A 20,133-nucleotide genomic window follows, 5' to 3' on the forward strand; every position below is an offset into this window, starting at 1 on the left:
TATACTGTGCCTTCCCATTTTGTCCTTCATATCTCATAACCTCTTGTTTCATATTTTCCAACCCATTTTCTCCTACTGTATGGCAAGTTTTCTCATAGCTCTGTTCCATTTATTAATTTCCTTATCTGATGTTTCTAATACATTGTTCAACCCATCTTTTAAAAATTAATTTCATTGAATATATCTATTTATATAACTTCTAATTCATCTTTCTCCACAGCTATTTGAAGTTCTTGGGGGTTTCATACTGTTGGGGGGGGTGTGTGTCCCTTAGTTTGGGGATTGATAGATTATTTCCTTACGTATTTTCTAATTTTGAATAGTGAGCTCATCTTCAACAGTGCCTTATCTGTGGAAATTCTGTGGAATCTGTCTTTAGAAAGTATCTCTCCAGAAGGGGTTTATCTTTGCCTTTTCTGGAACCCCAAGGTTGATTCCGTATGGTGGTGTCTTTTCTCCTGCACCCAGAGAACATGCTGAGACAGACAAGCTTCCTGTTTTCTTCTTTTGTTGGTGGGAGGATTTTTTTTTTTCTTTTTCAATGTAATGTTAGCCTCTGGGAGTCCTGGCTACATGTAGGCAGAGGTGGTGAGTTTTAATTCCACTTCCTTGTTTGGGTTATTCTTTATCCATTTTTTTTTTCAATGTAATGTTAGCCTCTGGGAGTTCTGGCTATACATAGGGAGAGATGGTGAGCTTTAGTTTCACTTCCCTGTTCAGGTTATTTTTTATCTAGGAGAGCATTAACACCAAGCACAGGTTCATATTTCGTGCTTAGTACCTTTCCAGTGTTTGACTCCCCAAGCTTTCCCTTACTTAGAGAGCATTTAAAGGATGTTTGCTATATTTTGATCACTTTTTTGTAACACATATGTATTGGGATGCCATTGACATCTACCTTGAGGCTTTGGCCTTGAGGTGATGTGTGAGTCTAATTGTACAGCTCAAAGCAGAGGACTTCAGTGATTTCAAGGTCATTGTTTTATACACCAAGGATTTCTGTGAACAACAATAATGCAGATTTTTCTCTTTTGTGGCATGTACATGCTTGGCATGAAGCTTTCAAACTGCATCTGTCTTCATTTCCTTAAATTTTCTCAAAGTTAATGAAAGTTAAATGAATTTAAGGGTATGGAACTAAAACTACAAATACTTGTTTTTTGTTTTCGTTTTTGTTTTTTGATTAAGTGGTGTAACCACAGAATGTTTTTGTAACTTTTACAAATATATTCATGTGTAATGTTATTATCAAAAATATTCATTGGGGATTACACAATAAAGCAAGTCTTCAACATCTACATAACATATGAGAGTGTTATTGGTACTTAATGAAAGCCTATCTTTAAAAGAAGTAGGCATTCCTTGAGGGAAAAGTGTTATGCAATTGAGAATTTTGATTATCCTTATTGCTTTACTGTGATTCACCACTAAAACTGATTTCTTAGTAAAATATTGCTTCACTTTGATTTCAGGAGTCTTCCTTACATCACTGAATAATGAATGAGGATGAGAGAGAGAAAGAGAAGAGGTATGCATTCATAACTGACTGACATTTCTGTCAAAGCCCTCTCCCTCGTGCTCTGTTCCCATTTCACATCTAGCAAAATGCTATTTCCTCAGGGAAGCCTAATTCACTCAGAGAAATGTCGTTTCTCCAGTGTTTTTTTTTTTTTTTCCATAACTCTCAGCCCCAACTCTATTATAATACTTAGCACATTACCTATTTACCTGACAGCCCTCTTCCTCAAACTGTGTCCTCCATGCCTTGCATAGTGCCTGCCCAGAGCTGACTCTAATGGTTGTCAAATGACTGACAAGTATACAGTCCCTGATATTTTTAGAAGACTGTTTTTGAGCCTTGGCTTGCCTACAGCTTAAATTCATTTGTGTTTGAGAAGATAAATTAATTTATTTTTCCAGATCAAACTTCTAAAATAAATTCAAGTACACTGATCAAAAAGATTTTGTCAAAAGTTTGCAGTATGATCTGTGGTTTTTAAAAGTAAAAAATAAAAAATCAATTAGCATTTTATGGTTCAGTCTCCTCTCTGAGAAGAGCATTGGCTTTGAGAGAGCCTCTTGTGTGATTATAGACCACTTAGAAATAATTTAATTTTATCAGAAACACTCTTGCTAAAGGATGTAATAATATATGGTGGAACAAAGACCCACTGTTAAATTCAAATTAATTTGGACTTATTTTATATAATTCTTAGGTCACTGTGCCAGGTACTGTGCGGGGCTTTGTTCTGGAAGAGACAAGGAGACAGATATGGTCCCTATCCTCAAGGGCCCCACAGCAAAGGGAAATGAAGTTGGCTTTCATTTCCTTATTTTAATAATGATTATTATTGTTGCTCTATGGGTAATCAAAGGACTGGATTTTTGCTCAAATATTGACACTAACTTCTCCCTTTCTCTCTTCTTCTATTGTTCCATCATCTGATTTCCCCACCCCACCCTTGCCATTAGTAACCCTGATTGGTTTTCTTTTTCTCAATTAGGGATGAATCTGATGAATTCGAAAAGGCAAAGAAGGCTGAATTAAATGCCGTCTTGACAAGACTCCGCAAAATACTGCAAACTCATGGCTATCCTGTAAAAGGAGACAAATCGGAAACATCACAGAGCACCACTGTCCTTTCACAAAAGGACAAAGGTTTGATTTGTTCAGCCTCCACCATCATTATAGGTTTTCGATTAGCCACATTGAAAATTAGCTGTGGGTGGGACAACTTGGTCTCTCACTTTACCTCAGACATTCGTTGGGAAGAATTAATGATTAGAGGAACTCTTGAAGTACCTTCTAATACACAGATAGTTTGTTTCTTTGCATTCACAAGTTTGTATATGGTTGACACTTAAAATGTGATTGAGATTCATGCAAAAGTGGGCCAAGGAAATGAAAATTAATAGAAGCATATGTGGGAAATAATGCAAATTTCTGTATCTTAAGCACTTAAAGGTATGTGGTAAATGTTGCTGAGGGAAACATGGCCCCGAGCCTGTAAAATATTACCTACAATATTTTAAGGTTTAGTTCAGTAGGTTTAACTCAAAACATCTGAGTAAGTCATGCCCATAAAAATGTAATTATACTGTAATAATCTCTTACCTTAAAATAATTTTTGACCCCATGATACCTCCAGGTATTGCCCTATTTCTGTGTTCTCCTCCTTCACAGAAAAACTTACTGAAATGATTTTATGGGCCCTGTCTCCACTGGCTCACATCCCATTCTTTCTTCAACCCACTTCACTGAGGCTTTAGCTCCTACCATTCAACTACAACTACTTTTGTCAGGAATACCAGTGACCTTCACATTGCTGAATTATTTGGTTTAACTGTCCTCATCTTTCTTGACTTTTCCAAAACATTGGACATGTGACCACTCCCTCCTTTTTGAAACACTTTTCCCTCAGATTCCGGGACAGCACAGTCACTAAGTTTCTTTCCTGGTTCATTGGCGTATTAGTCCACTTTCACACTGCTGCTAAAGACATACCCAAGCCTGTGCAATTTACAAAAGAAAAAGGTTTAATTGGACTTACAGTTCCACATGGCTGGGGAAGCCTCACAATCATGACGGAAGGGGAAAGGCACATGTTACATTGCAGCAGGCAAGAGAGAGGATGAGAGCCAAGAGAAATGGGTTTCCTGTTATGAAACCATCAGCTCTCCTGAGATTTTTTCACTACCATGAGAACAATATGGGAGAAAGTGCACCAATGACTCAATTATCTCCCACCAGGTCCCTCCCACAAACGTGTGGGAATTATGGGAGTACAATTCAAGATGATATTTTGGCAGGGACACAAAGCCAAACCATATGAATTGGCCACTCTTTATCTGTGTTTTTTTACTTCTTCCTCCCCTTTCAACTTCTAAACATGGGTGTACCCATGGCTCAGTCCTTGGACTTTTTTCTCTTTTATATTTACACAGTACTCATTTTCCAGGTTACCTTATCTATTCCCTTGATTTGAAGTGTTATGTAGATATCAGTGACCTCCACTTTTAAAATCTATCTCCAGCCCTGAGCTCCTTCCCTGAGAATCATACTTATTATACAATTAGCAAAAGAGTTTTCTACGTGATGTCCTCAATTGCATATTAAATAGAAGGGTTAACATGGCCATAAAGGAACTCTTGATACCCCTACACTGCATTGCCTGTCTCATCCCCACCTCCAGTTCTCTTCATATCAGTAACTGGCAACCACCAGTCGTTCTGCCAGGCGCACAAGCAAAAAGTTTAGAAGCCGTTCTTATTTCCTCCACTTCATTCACCATCCTATCCAATTCCTCTGCAATATTTTTTTGGCTTCTACCTACACAGTATGTTTCATATCTATACATTTCTCACCATTTGCATAGCCTTGATGTACCACCCAAATCCAGGCCACCATCATCTCTTACTTTTTTTTCTTTTTCTTTTTTAAATTGATCAATAAAAATTGTGTGGATTTATGGTATAGAACATGGTATTTTGATATATGTATACACTGTGGAATGGCTAAATCCAGCTAATTGATATATGCATTACCTCACATACTTACCTTTCTCCGATGAGACCACATCAAATCTACTCTCTTAGCAATTCTCAAGTGTACAGTATATTGTTATTTACTGTAGTCACCATGATGTGTAATAGAACTTGAACTTATTCTAACTGAAATTTTGTATCCTTTGTCCAACATCTCCCCATTCCCTCATCTCTTACTTTTGATGAAGGTTCATAGCTAGATTCTGCCTCTATCTTTGCTACCCACTTCATTCTGTTTGCAACAAACAGCCATAGGGATCTTGTAAAAATCTACCATGTCACTCTCCTGCTTAAAAGCACTTCATGGGCTGGGCACGCTGGCTCACACCTGTCATCTCGGCACTTTGGGAGGCCGAGGTGGGTGGATCACCTGAACTCCTGAGGTCAGGAGTTCAAGACCAGCCTGGCCAACATGGTGAAACCCCATCTCTACTAAAAATACAAAAAATTAACTGGGTGTGATGGCAGGTACCTGTATTCCCCGCTACTCGAGAGGCTGAGGCAGGAGAATAGCTTGAACCCGGGAGGCGGAGGTTGCAGTGAGCTGAGATCGCGCCACTACACTGCAGCCTGGGAAACAGAGCGAGACTCTATCTCAAAATAATAATAATTAAAAGCATTTCATGTTTTACTCAGCATAAAATACAAACTTCTTACCATATACCCTACATGATCTGGCCCTTCCTATCTCTCAGGCTTTCCTACTGCTTTATCCCACTGCGGCCACTTTGGGATCCTTGGTCATCCCACTGCGGCCACTTTGGGATCCTTTCGTCTCTTCAAATAGGCAAAATGATTTCCTGCTTCATGTTGCACTTACTGCTTCATCTCCCTGGGATGATTTGGTCCCATATCTTCACACAGTTGCTTTCTTGTCTATCAAATCTTAGTTCAGATGTTACCTTCCTAGTACCTTCCTAGTAAGGCTTTTCTTGATCACCCGATCTTACCAATTATTGTACTTGCAGATACCTGAAACTGTCTGTTCTGTTGTCTATGTGTTGATTATTTGTCTACGCTGCCCCATCAGTCTGTAAGATACAAAAGAACAGTCACCTTATTTTTCTTGTTTATGCTATATCCTGAACCTGTAAAGCAGAATATGACCCATAGCAGAAGCTCTGTAAACATTTGTTAAATAAATGAATAAAAGAGGTTCAGTTTAACAAGTGTTAAATCCCTGCCATGACTTAAGTACCATGTTAGACATTGGGGATATGGTGAAGAATTGGATATGATGCACACCTTAGAGAATAAACAAAAACAAGTTCATGGGTAATAGTAAAGTAGAAAAGTCCTTTATGATTTATTTATAAAATACAGTGGTTATCCTTTCTTGACAGTATATGAACTCCCCTATCTTTTTTATTTCTTTGAATGAAGTATAGGAGGTGAAAGTTATTAGATGGAACTGGAAGGCAATGGAGAAATTTCTTCAGAAATTGACTGTGGAAGAGTATCATGGGTTGTTTCTTGAGTTTGAAGAGCTATGCCTAGAATTGAGTTTCCAAGCTGGGACAGTGGTCAGGATCACTGATCTTGAGGCATTTATGCAGTTGGCATGGTTTACTTTTCATGTTACTCCTATTTCACACCCAGTTACACACCCTATTTTCATTCCCTCATCAGTGAGGGCTCTAAAGCTCTCCTTATGCATGGCCTCCCTCTTACCCAACTCTACTTCTAGGAACGAGTCAGAGACTCATGCCTGTCAAGAAAGCAATAGCCACTGTAAACATTATCCTTGTCATACGATTTTATATTTTTAATAGAGATCAAAGTTGTATGCTATGGGTCTCATTTTTCTGTGAGGAGAAGGAACTAATGTTTATTGACATGAAGTATTAAAATCACTTGAGATTAGAGGGCTGTATTAGTGAAGTCCCTTTGCTAGTGAAGTTAGTGGAGTAGGGTGGAGTTGGGGAGGTAGAGAGGGGCACATGTTGACAGCAAAGACAGGAGCAGAAACACACTTTTCATTGAGGAAACCAGAAAACCCTGAAGAATGTGATAGGACGGATGGGGGAGAGGACAGTACCAGTAGCTTGGAAGAGATGAAAGATAAAGCTTGAAGATATTCTAGTTAAGGGACCTTGTGTAAAGCTTAAATAGATGAAACTAAAGAGTGGAATTTCATAATTTAGTCAGGACTAGGGGAGGACTTTGGGGGTCTGGACCTACTTAGAGCCCCTTGACTTACCTGGTGGATTATGGATACTGGGTTTTGGTAGAACTCAAGAGGAAAAAAATAACTAGAAGTTGAAAAATCATAAAAGTGTTTAACAGGTCATAATGTGTGGGGTAGAAATTGAGTTGGATGATCTTCAAAGTCTTTTTCAATTCCAAACACTTCTGTGTTTGTGATCATTTATATACAATTAGTTAGCCAACATCAGATCCTTCATTAGCACTCAGCATTTTCTCATGAGACTTTTCTATAAATTAGGTATAACTTTGAAAAATCTAATACCCATAGCTAATCATTTTAATGTGACACTGTTCTGTACTTTCTTCCTTTTTCTAAAAAGACAAAGTCAATCCAAAAAGCTCTCAAAGGAAATTACATTGGATTCCATCTTTTCGTACCTATGATGACTTCAACCAAATGATGCTACAGGTAAGAGGGCTTTTGTTCTTTGATTACTTCATATGTTGAATACATGTAATAGAAGACAAAGAATAGTGTTCGTCAAAGTGTGATTAGGAGATAATATGCATTAGAATCAACCAGAGAGCTTGATAACTTAAATCGTCTGGATCAGAATCTCAAACCTGTTAGGGCCAGGAGTTTGCATTTCTCTCAAGCTCCCCGGATGCTTCCTATGCCAACTGAGTTTTGAGAAACACTGATTTTGAGTGACAACAAACACAAACAAATCTTTGCATAGGTTAGTGGCAAGTTAAGTGGTTATCTGGTAGACTCTTTCAACATAGATGGTTATACTCTAATGAATTAGCCTAATGAATTAGTTGTTCCCCCCTCAAGAATGTAAGGTGTTTATAGTTTCTATCTCCAAGAGAACTGGTTAGTTTCACAAGCCACAAACTGCACTCCGAAGGACCATATTCCTTTGAGTTGGACAGATAAGGATACAGATTTTGCCTTTGTCACTTACTTGCTGTGTGTCTTGACTGAATTACCATCTCTGAGCCTTGATTTCTTTCTCTTTAAAATGAGTAAAAATGATCTTTATCTCATTGAGATGATGTGAGAATAAAATAAAGTGAACATGTGTAAAATATATAGTACACTGTTTGGCAATATTGGACACCCAGAAATTATCAGTCTGGTCCCTTTTCTCTTTCGGTACTGGCTGATCACCCAGCACTATGACCATTAGTGGTCATAATGGTGTCTGAGAAAGGCATTGTGTGAGTGAATCTTTTCAAACCCATCCCAATGTTAGAGCCAAAATTCTACTGACTGTGAATGAGTGGAACCAAATTTTAATATTCTACTTCATTTTTCTTCCTTTTAAGCAACAGACTCTCACTTTTTTTTTTTTTTTTTTTTTTTTTTGGACACAGGGTCTCACTCTGTCATCCAGGTTGGAGTGCAGTTGTATGATTGTAGCTCACTGCAGCCTCAGCCTTCTGGGCCCAAGCAATCCTCCCACCTCAGCCCCCAAAGTAGCTGGGACCAGAGGTGCACACTACCATGCTCAGCTAATTATGTTTTATAACTCTTTATAGAGACAAGGTCTCACTATGTCACCCAGGCTGGTCTCCTGAGCTCCTGGGCTCAAGCGATTCACCTTGGCCTCCCAAAGTGCTGGGATTACAGGCATGAGCCACTGCACACGACCCTCTCTCAATTTTATTAAAGGTTTTGTTTTAGGGATCCTATACACAAATATTTGCTAAATAGAGGACTTAAAATGTGTTATGTGAAATCTTGTTACCAATTTTATGAAACCAGATGCTTATTTGAAATATTTTAGAAGCTAGACAAGGTATAACTACACCCTAGAGGGATAATTATGTTCACAACTACAGAATATATGGCATTCAACTGGAAGGATCAGAATATCTTGGGTAATTCCCTCCTTTCCACTTTATTCCCCTCCATTAGGCTTTAATAACTTCCCTAGAAAAGTCTGTTCTTTATTCATGAAGTTTTTTCTTGCAATAAACAAGCTCAGTCTGACCAATCAGGGCTGACTTCAGGCAGAGAGATGGAAACATCAGGAAATCTGAGAAGAGGGACAGTAGAGGGCTCTTTCTCTTCACTTTCTAGTTTCATTACAGCTTTGGCCATTCTTTTGAAGCATGAAAGAAAGCGGAGTTTGTAGGGCAAGAGAGCAAGGTGCCTTTGTTTCTTATGGCTTGTATTTCAGAGCAGTGACTTAGCTTTGGATGTTTCCTTCCTGTTTGCCATACTGTTGGTCAAACGTAAGAGCCTCCTGACATCTGTGTAACAACCTACACAGTGCTCTCATGTAGAGTAGCCACTCTCATGTAGAGTGCTCTCGTGTAGAGTAGCCTACACAGTGCTCTCATGTAGAGCATCCTCTTATGAGCATCCTCATAAGAAGCCTATGAGTAAGTTAATAATGATGTTGATCCTTTTTACTGTAGGAAAGAGGAGACCAAACTGGGAGAGCTTGCACCTTGCACCTTGTGCTACTCCAAGACCTGTTGAGTAGCACAGCTAAGTAGCACACCATGTTTCCTCACTTACACTCCAGCCCATGGCGGTCCAGACTAACTCAGAGCAAACCATCTCAGTAGAGAATGTGGTAATCAAAATGCCAAAAGCAAGCAGACATACAAAAAATGAGTAGAGGAGCAAAACGCCTTACCAGATCCGCCTAGACTGTTTTCTGAACCTATGTGTTTGGAAGGTCACTTCAGGCATGTGGCAGTTTTGGACGTTATCTTTTGACGTCTAATAGGAAATAGCAAGCACCCAGTTTTAAAAACTTTTACTTAAAATTTTATCTTACAAAAATGTATATAACATATATTAACAGTTAAAAAATAGTACAGGTAACACTGAGGTTAATAAATAGAGCATTACCAGATCCATTGAAATCCCCTTTGTCATGATCTTCTTCTTCCACACCACTTCTTCCCTACCACTTCCTGAGTTCTGTATCAATATTCCTTTGCCTTGCTTTGTATTTTTAGGACAAGTGTATGCATCTGTAAGTGATATGTTGTTTTCTTTTGCATGACTTTCACCTTTATATAAATTGAATTATATTGTATGTATTCTTCTCTGACTTGATATTTTTGCTCAACCTTTTTCAATTCATCCATGACACTGCATGTAACTCTAGTGCATTCATTTTTACTTCTGTATTCTTGTTAGAACATACTGTACAATTAACCAATTTTACTGTTGATGGGCACTAGAAATCGGTTTTAGCTCATGCTCCTTAGGAAGTAGAGGCAGAAACAAAACTTACATGCTAAGGTTTTAGTGGGATATACATTCTCAGGATAGTGAGGGTGAGGGGGAAAGAAAAGTAAGGCAGGGAAGAAGGGGACTGAAATTTAGGATAGTTTATTACCAAGCTGGATACAGCTTCACAAGAACACACAGTGGGTTGTTCAGTCACTCTTAAACTATGTAAAAGGCACCGCACCTTAGAATAGTCTGTATAGGGGAGGAAGGGAAAATACTGTATCTACCAGTTCCTTTCTATCTCCTGTCATTTTCTGTCTCCTGTCCTTAGTCAAAAGTCACCTGGCTTTTTTGGAAACCCACTGGGGTACCCAGATCCGATGCCCCAAGGTGGATGAAGTTACTGCTTTCATGAATCCAGTCACTTTGGATGGATACTGAAAACCCCTACTGCTGGCGGAGTTAGGAGACTAGGCTGGGACTGCAAAAGGAAAGCTAAAATCCCTGGCTTGATTGAGGGTGGGATGGGGTATGAATCGGAGGCGCATAAACTGGGTCTTGCAGAGCTGTAGGTTTTTGTTATTGAGAGCAGTTTTGGTTTGAACATTTTTGTTCGTATATCCTTTTCCATATAAGCAAGAGTGTTCCTAGGTGTATATCTAGGAGTGAGATTGCTGGAGGGTAGAGTGGAGTGGTAGGGTAGCTCCCCTTTACATGAAAATGACAATGCTTTTCAAGTGGCTGTGTTTCACTGTGTATTTTACTGTTCATTTATATTCTTAGTAGTAGTGGATGAAAGTTCTTATTGCTCCACATCCTTGCTAACAATTTATTGTCTAATTTTTAAATTTTTGTCAATTGGTTGGGAATGGAATGGTGTCTTGTTTCATTACAAATGACAATGAGCGTCTTTTCACAAATTTTGAGGCCATTTGTGTTTCCTCTTCTATGAGATGCTTGTTTCTAACCTTTGCTCAGTTTCTTATGATATTGTTGTTCTTTCTAATTATTCATATGTTGGAGATTTTAAACAGATTCTGGAAATGAATCACTTGCAAGTTATGTGTTGCAAAATTCTTGTTCTAGTTTGAAACTTGCCTTTTCACTATTTAAGGTGACTTTTGACAAACAGAAATTATTAATTTTAAAGTAATCAAATTTACCAAAGAGTGTTTACTTTCTTGTTTAAAAAATCCTTAACCTACCACAAGGTAATAAATATATTCTCTTATATTTTATTTTAAAAGCTTTAACGTTTTATCTGTTATATTTAATGTGTTCATACTTTTTGAGTTCTTTTTTGTGTATGCTATGAAGGAGAAACATTATAAAGATAAGAGAATATTTTAAAGTAGTGATTTTGCTGTTTAATGATGATGTGATTGGTTATATTTTTTACTTCTTCTCAAGTTACTTTTTGTAATTTATATTTTTCTAAGACTTGCTTTCAAATTTGTTGGCATAAAGTTGTTCATAATGAAGCTTCTGTAATGATATCCACTTTTCACTCCTAATATTGTTTGTGTTTTTTGCCCCATGATTCGTCTTACCAGAGTTTTGTCAATTTTAATGTTCTTGTCGAAGAATTGACTTTTAACTTTCTTGATTCTCTCCATTGTGTCATTATTTTTTATTTTATTAATTTCTGCTATTTTTATTATTTACTTTTTTCTACTTTTTTGGGTTCGTTTTTTGTTCTCTAACAATTTTAGATTATTTAATTCATTGATTTCTAACCAATTTTCTTTTCTAATATATACACTTAGGCAAAGATTCCCAAATGTTGTTTTAGCTGCATTTCACAAGTCTTGATAAATGGTGTTTAAAAAATTATTATATCATAAATACTTTCTAATCTCCATTATAACTTATTATTTGGCCTGTTTTTTTTATTATTGTAAAATGTATATAACATGAATTTATCATTTAATCACTTTTAAATATAGAGTTCAGTGGCATTAAGTACATTCACATTATTGTGCAACCATCACCACCATCCATTTCCAGCTTTTAAAAGCTTGCGTAATTGAAATACAATAACTCCCCATTCTCACTTTCTCCCAGTTCCTGGTAACCACCATTCTACTTTGTGCATCTATCTATTTGGCTGTCCTAGGAACTTCATATAAATGGAATCATACAGTAGTGTCCTTTTGTGACTTGTTTCACTTAGTATAATATCTTCATGTTTCATCCATGTTGTAGTATGTGGCAAAATTCTCTTTCCTTTTAAGGCTGAATAATGTTTCGTTGTTTGATATACATTTTGGTTATACATTCATCTGTTGGACACTTAGATTGTTTACACCTTTTGGCCATTATGAATAATGCTTCTGTGAGCATAGGTGTACACATATCTGTTTGAGTTCCTGCTTTCAGGTTGTTTTTTTTTTTTATACACCCAGAAGTGGAAATGCTGAATCACATGATAGTTCTATGTTTAGTTATTTGAGAGACTGCCATAGAGTTCTCTATAGCAGCTTTGTCATTTTACACTAACCTCAATAGTGCATAGGGGTTTCAATTTCTTTATATCTTGTCCCAAAACTATTTGTTTTGTTTTAATCATAGCCCATCCTAATGGGTTTGAGGATTTCGTGACTTTATCCAAATGTAGAATCCTGTTTGCAATTACTTGGGCTTCCTGAATCTTAAGATTGATGTATTTTATTACTTCTGGATAATTTTCAACCTGTATCTCATTGCGTATTTCCTCTTCTCTGTTATATTATCTCCTTCTGGAACACTGATCAGACATATGTTGGACTTTCTCATTCTCTTCTCCATGAAATGAATTTATCTTATTTTTCCTTTTGTATGTCTCCTTGTGTTACATTCTGAGTCATTTTCTCAGCTCTTTCCAGCTCAACAATTTTATTTCTGGCTGTGTTCTAACATGCTATTTAACCTATACATTAAGTTTCTAATTTTGATGACAATATCATCTATAGACATTCTGTTTGATTATGTTTTATATCTCATGAGTCAGTTTTGAGTCTCTTGTTTCTTCATATTTTTAGTGCCCTTTGTTATTTATTTAAGCCTATTAAGCATACTTGTTTTGTATTCTGTATCTGATAATTCCAATATCTGTTATTTTTTAAATATGATTCTTTATTTTATTATGTCTGTTGCCTCTTGTTCATAATGCTTCATCTCTTCCTGTGTTTTATTTTTATTATAAGCTCGTATTATTTGTAACTTTATCTGCATGAGTTCTTGATTTTGATTTACTTTTGTTAGACATATGGGGTCAGGATCACTTTAAACTAGATATTAGACTTTGGTCGTTGAGGGCCACACAGGTAGTATATGAATTCTAGCTCCAAGTTTGTGTAAAGGTGGGCTTCTGCTTAGTGCCTCCTAAAGTTGACTATTTTCTCTTTTCCTACTCTTCCCAGGACTGAGGCTGAGGGAGGCATGCACATTCCCTGTCTCCTTTCACTGGATAAGATTTTTCTGTTTCACCTGTTGAAGGTGTCACCCTTTTGGAGACCTGGCTTTATATTGTGGTCTTTGATTTCACCTCCTGCCTTGTACAGGCCTCGGCTTTGCTTTTGTCCCCCAAGCTCTAGGCCATCAGTGTTGGAAGATAGTCTCAAGGCAAATACAGGGTCTAATATTCTCTGATGTCTTAATTCTCACAATCTAGTCATTTCTGACACCAGATTATTTCCCTTACTTTACCAATAGCTTGGTCCTGTTTTGAAAAATAAGTTTTAATATATTTTATTCATCATTTTAGATATTCTCTACCAGGAGGCATTTGTCTGGCTATTGAATCCATTATATAGCAGGAAAGTGATGGCAATATCCATATTTATAAGGAGATGACTAACCTAACCACAAATGAAAGTGTCCTTAAAATATTTTTAACTTTTTTGAAATTAAGTGTTCTTAAAGTGAAACAACCTACACATGGAAATGAATCTTCTTAGCTTGTGTTAGAGAATTTCATGTTAATTGGGTGTACATTGAAATTTGTTTGTTTAAGTGACATATCATTTGATAAACATTTCATGCTTAAGGTTAAGTAGATTCTGTGTAGGAGGCAGAATAATGGAATTTTAATTAAGTCTGTGCCTATTTTATTGATATTTAAGGACTGCAATACATTTCAGTGTGCCATTATAATTATCTAAGCATTTAGCAATAAAGCTATCATTTTATTATTGTTCCACTATTTAATTACATTATTATCCTCTCGTCATTAGTTGTTAGATGGCTTTATGATTACACTGAGCGCAGATGGAGTGATCATTCATGTGGCTGAAAACATCTCTTCTCTTCTTGGACATTTACCAGTAAGTTCTTTCTACTTTTGGGAAAGTGGATCATTCTGGTTTGTTGTTTAGGGGTTCATTATTTATTTTCAGGAGCATAAAGCTCATCAGAGAAGATGTTTTCCATGTTGTCAAAACGTGCCCCTGTTTTATTGTCATTTTCAGAATACTGTAGATTGGGTGCCTTTGTAAGCAACACAAATTTACATTTTATAGTTTTAGAGTCTGAGAAATCCAAGATCAAGGTGCCAACAGATTTGGTGTCTAGTGAGGGCCCACTCTCTGGTTCATAGACATCTTTATTCTTATTATAACCTCATATAGTAGAAGAAGCAAGGGAGCTTTTTTTTTTTTTTTTTTTTTTTTTTTTTTTTTTTTTTTTTGAGATGGAATCTCACTCCGTCACCCAGGCAGGAGTGCAGTGGTGCGATCTCGGCTCACTGCAACCTCTGCCTCCTGGGTTCAAGTGATTCTCTTGCCTCAGCCTCCTCAGTAGCTGTGATTATAGGCACACACCACCACGCCTGGCTAATTTTTGTATTTTTAGTAGAGACAGGGTTTCACCATGTTGGCCAGGCTGGTCTCAAACTCCTGACCTCAAGAGATCTGCCCATCTCGGCCTCCCAAAGTGCTGGGGTTAAAGGCATGAGCCACCATGCCCAGCCTAGGGGTCTCTTTTATAAGGACACTAATCCCATTAATCATCTCTAAAGGCCCCATCTCTTAATATAATACCGTCACACTGACAGTTAGATTATTTCAATATATAAAGTTTTGGGGGACATAAACATTCAGTCTGTAGCAAGGCCTTGATATTCCACTTATACAGGTGCTTGAGGAGGGGTTACCTAGAATACATTTACCAACAACAACCCTCCCACACAAACTGTCTGCCATTGGCATGGTTGTGTTAACAAAAAGTTTTGGGAGAGGATATGAAGAAATTGAAACCCCTATGCACTATTGGTGGTAGTGTAAAACAATCATATCTCGGTTGTTTTCATTACGTATTCCTCATTCCACAGAGTTGTCTCAAGAACTTGACAAACCCTGATCCAGAGAGCTATAGCACTCAAGTTTGGAACATGGAAATTAATAGAAGCTAGGGTTAGATTATCCTGTAGTTAGGTTGGAAGTGGGTTAAAAACATTTCACTAGTTTAGCCAGGCCAGTTGGCATGTTCCGTGGCCTGCTTGGAAACTCAGAGTCCTTACACCCTTTAAAAAAAATTACAGATGCGGCCGGGCACGGTGGCTCACGCCTGTAATCTCAGCACTTTGGGAGGCCGAGGCGGGCGGACCACGAGGTCAGGAGATCGAGACCATCCTGGCAAACACGGTGAAACTCCATCTCTACTAAAAATACAAAAAAAAATTAGCCGGGCGTGGTGGCGGGCGTCTGTAGTCCCAGCTTCTCGGGAGGCTGAGGCAGCAGAATGGCGTGAACCTGGGAGGCAGCAGAGCTTGCAGTGAGCGGAGATCGCTCCACTGCACTCCAGCCTGGGTGACAGAGCGAGACTCCGTCTCAAAAAAAAAAAAAAAAAAAAAAAAAAAAAAAATTACAGATGCTAGAATCAATCTCTTTTATTTCTCATTCTCTTTCGTTTTTTTAAAAAACAGTTTACATTTTCAAATTCAGCTTATATTTGTAGGCTACCAAAAGAGCTGAATAAAATGCAAATAGAGACATTTATTGGATTGCACTTTAGTATATTTAAATCATAGAAGGAAAAGATTCTTTTAAAATCTATATTTAAAGAAGGAATGTGCGAGTATGATCCATTACAGCTTAAATTTTATTATAATGAAGACCAGAAAACTACCCAAATTTTTGTGGCATCAGATATTGCTTAAACCAAATTGGTCATTGGCTGAGACTGGTGACTTTTTCTTATTATGTGAAGATTTATTATAATGATGGTGTTAGTTATGATATGATCTTGCTTCTTTATGTATTTGGTTCAGAGTTTTCATTATCAAGAAGCTCTTTCACCCTTCAACATTTGAGGTACGACACACACACGCTGCCCCAAAACCACAAGGTCTAGAGAGGTATCTGGGACATGTGCTTTGAACTGCCAGCCTTAAACAATAGACTTGATTTACCTGAGATCAGTGTACTTAAAAATAAATGTATAACTATTATATTTGTACATAAACATTAAATGGGAATTAAGTTATATATTCCTATAAAACAAGGTTAAAAACGACTACACCTGAGGCATAGTTTCACACTTCCTCATTAAATCCTAACTGTTCTTAATTTTTCGAAACAGGCAATCTTTTTCTCAGGCTTTGATTAAAAATTTCATTTTGTAAGTCATCCAACTTATATTATAAAATGGAGACCGAACCATTTCTAGAGTGTCTGCGTGGCTCCAGGAATCTTCAGTTTCATTGCACATCTAGGCACCTCTGTCTGTGGAGCAACTCCAAACTAATAGCATGGTGGAATGGAAAGAACTTGGTCTTTGGAATCAAATAATCAAATAATCTAGAAATTAAAATTTGCTTTGTTTCTAACTACGTAACCTTTAGTTTCTCTTCTATAAGTGGGGAAATAATATTACTTAGAGAGTGCTGGGAGATGAGTTATTATAAATAACGTGATTATACAGAGACCTGAATGGAGTATGTGTGATATGCAGGTAATTGGAGCAAGTATCTTTCAGACAGAGGAGAAAGCATATGTAAGAGCCTGAAAGCAGGAAAAGGTACAGCAGAGAGAACAGTGTGACTGGAGTGATGTGAGCAAAAGGAAAATAGAGATGATAAAGTCAGAGCAGTAACAGGAGAAGTAACATCCCTTTTCCTCTGAGATGGGAGGAAGCCATTGGGGAGGTTGGAGCAGATGAAAGAAATGATCTGACTTAAGTTTTATCAGAATCGCTTTGGCTGTTATGTCAAGAATTGGCTATGAGGGGCAGGCATGGAAGTACAGAGTCCACTTGGAGGGCTATAGATGGTAGTGGGTTGGATTAATGTGGCAGTGAAAGTATTTTGTAGGTAAAATAAGTTGTTTTGCTGATGTATTGAAGATGGGTATGACAGAGAGATAAGATGTGTCCAAGTTATGCTGTTACAACATATACCATGAATAAAGTGATGCCTGTTATTATTATCATCATGGTATTAAACTTTTATCTGAAACCTTCCATCATATTTTCCCAATCATTGATTTTACTGACAGTTTTTTTTTCCTTTGGAAAAACTCATAGTCATTTGTAGTAGTAAGTTCTAGTCACTGCCCCCTGTTCTTAGCAGCCTGCCCTCCTACTCACCCCCACTCCATTGTTCCCCCTGAAAATAAAATCAAATCTGGGAGTTTACATATATTTATTCTCTTTTGCAGTTCTAAAGCAAATGAAACTTTTAAAACATACGCTACATCTGAAAAGATTCTCAGCATTGAATCTTTAAGAGATTAGACTTTAGCGAATTTTGAACATAGGTACATGGTTAGTTTGTGATAACTGTGATGAGATTTGCTCTGTTTTCCCTGAGAAGCTTACAGATAGCAGAGATTTAGTAGTGATGAGTCTCATTTGATTTGAGATGCAGCCTAAATCTCCTGCAGAGGATCTTATCCTTCCCTGTGCCCCATACAGTTGAATAGCTTTCTAATGCATGTGTAATATGAATGTCTTTGGCAGTAAAAAAGATGATTCTTGCCTAGATTCTCAGTAAATGTCATGGAGTCCCCAGTAAATTTCTTAATTCTTTTTTTTTTTGTTTTTTTGGCGTGACTGAGACTCACCATGCTAATATTTGTGTGACAACTAATAGATATTTGCAAACTTGGCTTTTGAAAAAACACCTTAATTTTTCACTGGTATTTATCCTTGCTTCATTAAGTTCTAAGTACCTTGATCTTTCTACCTTGTGTAATAAGAGCAAATGCTAAAAATTTACAAAAATAACATGAGGTTAATCACGCTTTCAGGTCTCTGCCCTTTTTCTAACTAAGGAACAAGGTCACTGGAACAGATCCACTGTTTCAATTGGTGGTTAATTATAAGGCTTATTGTCACTATTCCTATCCCTAGAGAATCAAAAAGAAACTCATTACCACTAGTCACATCCAAGAGAATGTAGACTATCAAAAGATAGCTCACTTTGAACTCTTTTAAGTGACAATACTATCTTCATTTTTCATCTAATGAAAGAACTTATGAGACATAGCACTTTGTACCTCTTGTTAGGGTATTATTTTATACTTTACATCATAATTGATTGTGCATATTTAATCTGCCCTACTAGACTATGTGCTCATTGGAATTCATTGTCAGGTTCACCTTTTGTAACCCTTATAAGAAATAAGTGTAAAATCTTATTCAGTGAATTACTTCATGTAGAATGTCCAAAATACAGGAACTGGTCCAGTAGCAAATTTTCTGTTCCTGATGCAAATTGGACTTAGGCAGCTATGGTGTAGTAAAAGGCACAATAGATACGGAATTAGATGTAGCTTTCATGTCAATTTCATTTCTGCATTTCTGAACTCTTGACAATTGGAGAAGCCTTAATTTCTGAAGAATAAGACAAGGGATAATTCTTACTCTCCCAGGGGATTAAGTGAGCTTGTATATGTGAACATACCTAGAATAGTGACTGGCATGGAGCAGTTGTTTATCGTGTGTTAGGTGAGTGAATGAATGAGTCGTCTCCACAGAGGTAACCTAGTTTGGCATCTAAAGTCTATTTTATAACTAAACCAACAAAAACGTTTTTATTGAAAAAGTTAAATTTAGTGAAAAAAATCTACCTTTCTTTTTACTGTGTGACTTTCACTGTCAAGATGTATTGCCTGTTAATTCCATAATGTTTTGTTTGGTAAATTAAGGTAATATTTCTATCCTTAATCAAGCCAAACTTGATTGAGACAGCATCCATCTGCTAATTCGAGCATTGACCAGTTCATAGGCTGGCTTCTACAAATGGGCCATAAAGATATATTTCTGAATATTGACTGTAGATTATTAATGCTAATCAGTTAAAAAATCATTGGAATTTGTGGTTTGTCACACAAAGCCATTATTCAGCTACAAAGAATACTTTATTACTTTGTTGCTATCACATTAAAAGCTCATTGCTTCTATATCTGATATTCAATTTATCCATGTCTCACCATATTTCAGCTACATGATACAATATTATTCATTCATTCAACCAATATTTACTGAATGCTTACCAGTGCCAAGCTCTGTTCTAGGTGTTGAGGTTATAGCAGTGAATAAGACAGGCAAGGTCTCTGTTATACTGCAATTTACATTTTAATGGGGAAGGCAGATAATAAACAGATAACAAAAAAGGCAATAAGAGAATGTCAAGGAGTTGGTGCTATGTAAAATACTTTTGAGTAAAGACCTGTATTAAGTGAGGGAGAAAGCCATTGCAAGTATTTGGGAACCAGTGCTTCACATTTAAGGAGGAGTCAGTTCAAGGGCTCTGTGATGAGTATTTGCTCTCGTTGTGTTTGGATGTGAATGAGGAGTTAGGTGTACCCGGAGTGCAGTGAGCAAGAGAGAGAGAGCAGATAAGGTCAATAGCAACAAGGAACTAGAATATTGAGTGGTGAAAGCCCTTATAAAGACGTTGGCTTTTATTCAGAATGACTTGGATAATCAGTGGAAAATTTTGAGTGAACATAGGAATAGCATGATGTGGCTTATGTTTGGAAAGGATCACGCTGGCTGTTCTATAGAGAATGGAGTGGTGGTGGAGGCATGGCAAGAACAGATGCAGGGAGAGCAGTTACGGCTACTGCAGTAATCCAAACTGGGAATGAGACTTGGACCAGGTGGTGAAAAGTGTACTGAGTCTGTACGTGTTTTGAAAATTGATCCATTAGAGATTGCTGATGGATGTTGAGTTTGAGAGATAAAAGGCAAGTCAAGGACAAGTAAATGGGTAAATGGTGGTTGCCATTACTGATATTAGGAAGACTGAGGGAGGA

The 20,133-nt window shown here is 37.2% G+C and overlaps 1 protein-coding gene across 2 annotated transcripts in view; it reads left to right on the plus strand.

The window, feature by feature from the left end:
* PASD1 (PAS domain containing repressor 1) overlaps positions 1-20,133 on the plus strand; it is a 103,709-nt gene that overhangs the window by 33,116 nt on the left and 50,460 nt on the right. For both annotated transcript variants that reach the window (XM_050775313.1, XM_050775314.1), the window contains exons 2-5: positions 1,473-1,528; positions 2,505-2,659; positions 7,074-7,162; positions 14,110-14,199. In XM_050775313.1, the coding sequence (XP_050631270.1) occupies positions 1,497-1,528; positions 2,505-2,659; positions 7,074-7,162; positions 14,110-14,199 (366 nt within the window). In that variant the 5' untranslated portion in view covers positions 1,473-1,496. The remainder of the gene's footprint in view (positions 1-1,472; positions 1,529-2,504; positions 2,660-7,073; positions 7,163-14,109; positions 14,200-20,133) is intronic.

The sequence above is a fragment of the Macaca thibetana genome, chromosome X, assembly GCF_024542745.1.
Source record: "Macaca thibetana thibetana isolate TM-01 chromosome X, ASM2454274v1, whole genome shotgun sequence".
Lineage (NCBI taxonomy): Eukaryota > Metazoa > Chordata > Mammalia > Primates > Cercopithecidae > Macaca > Macaca thibetana.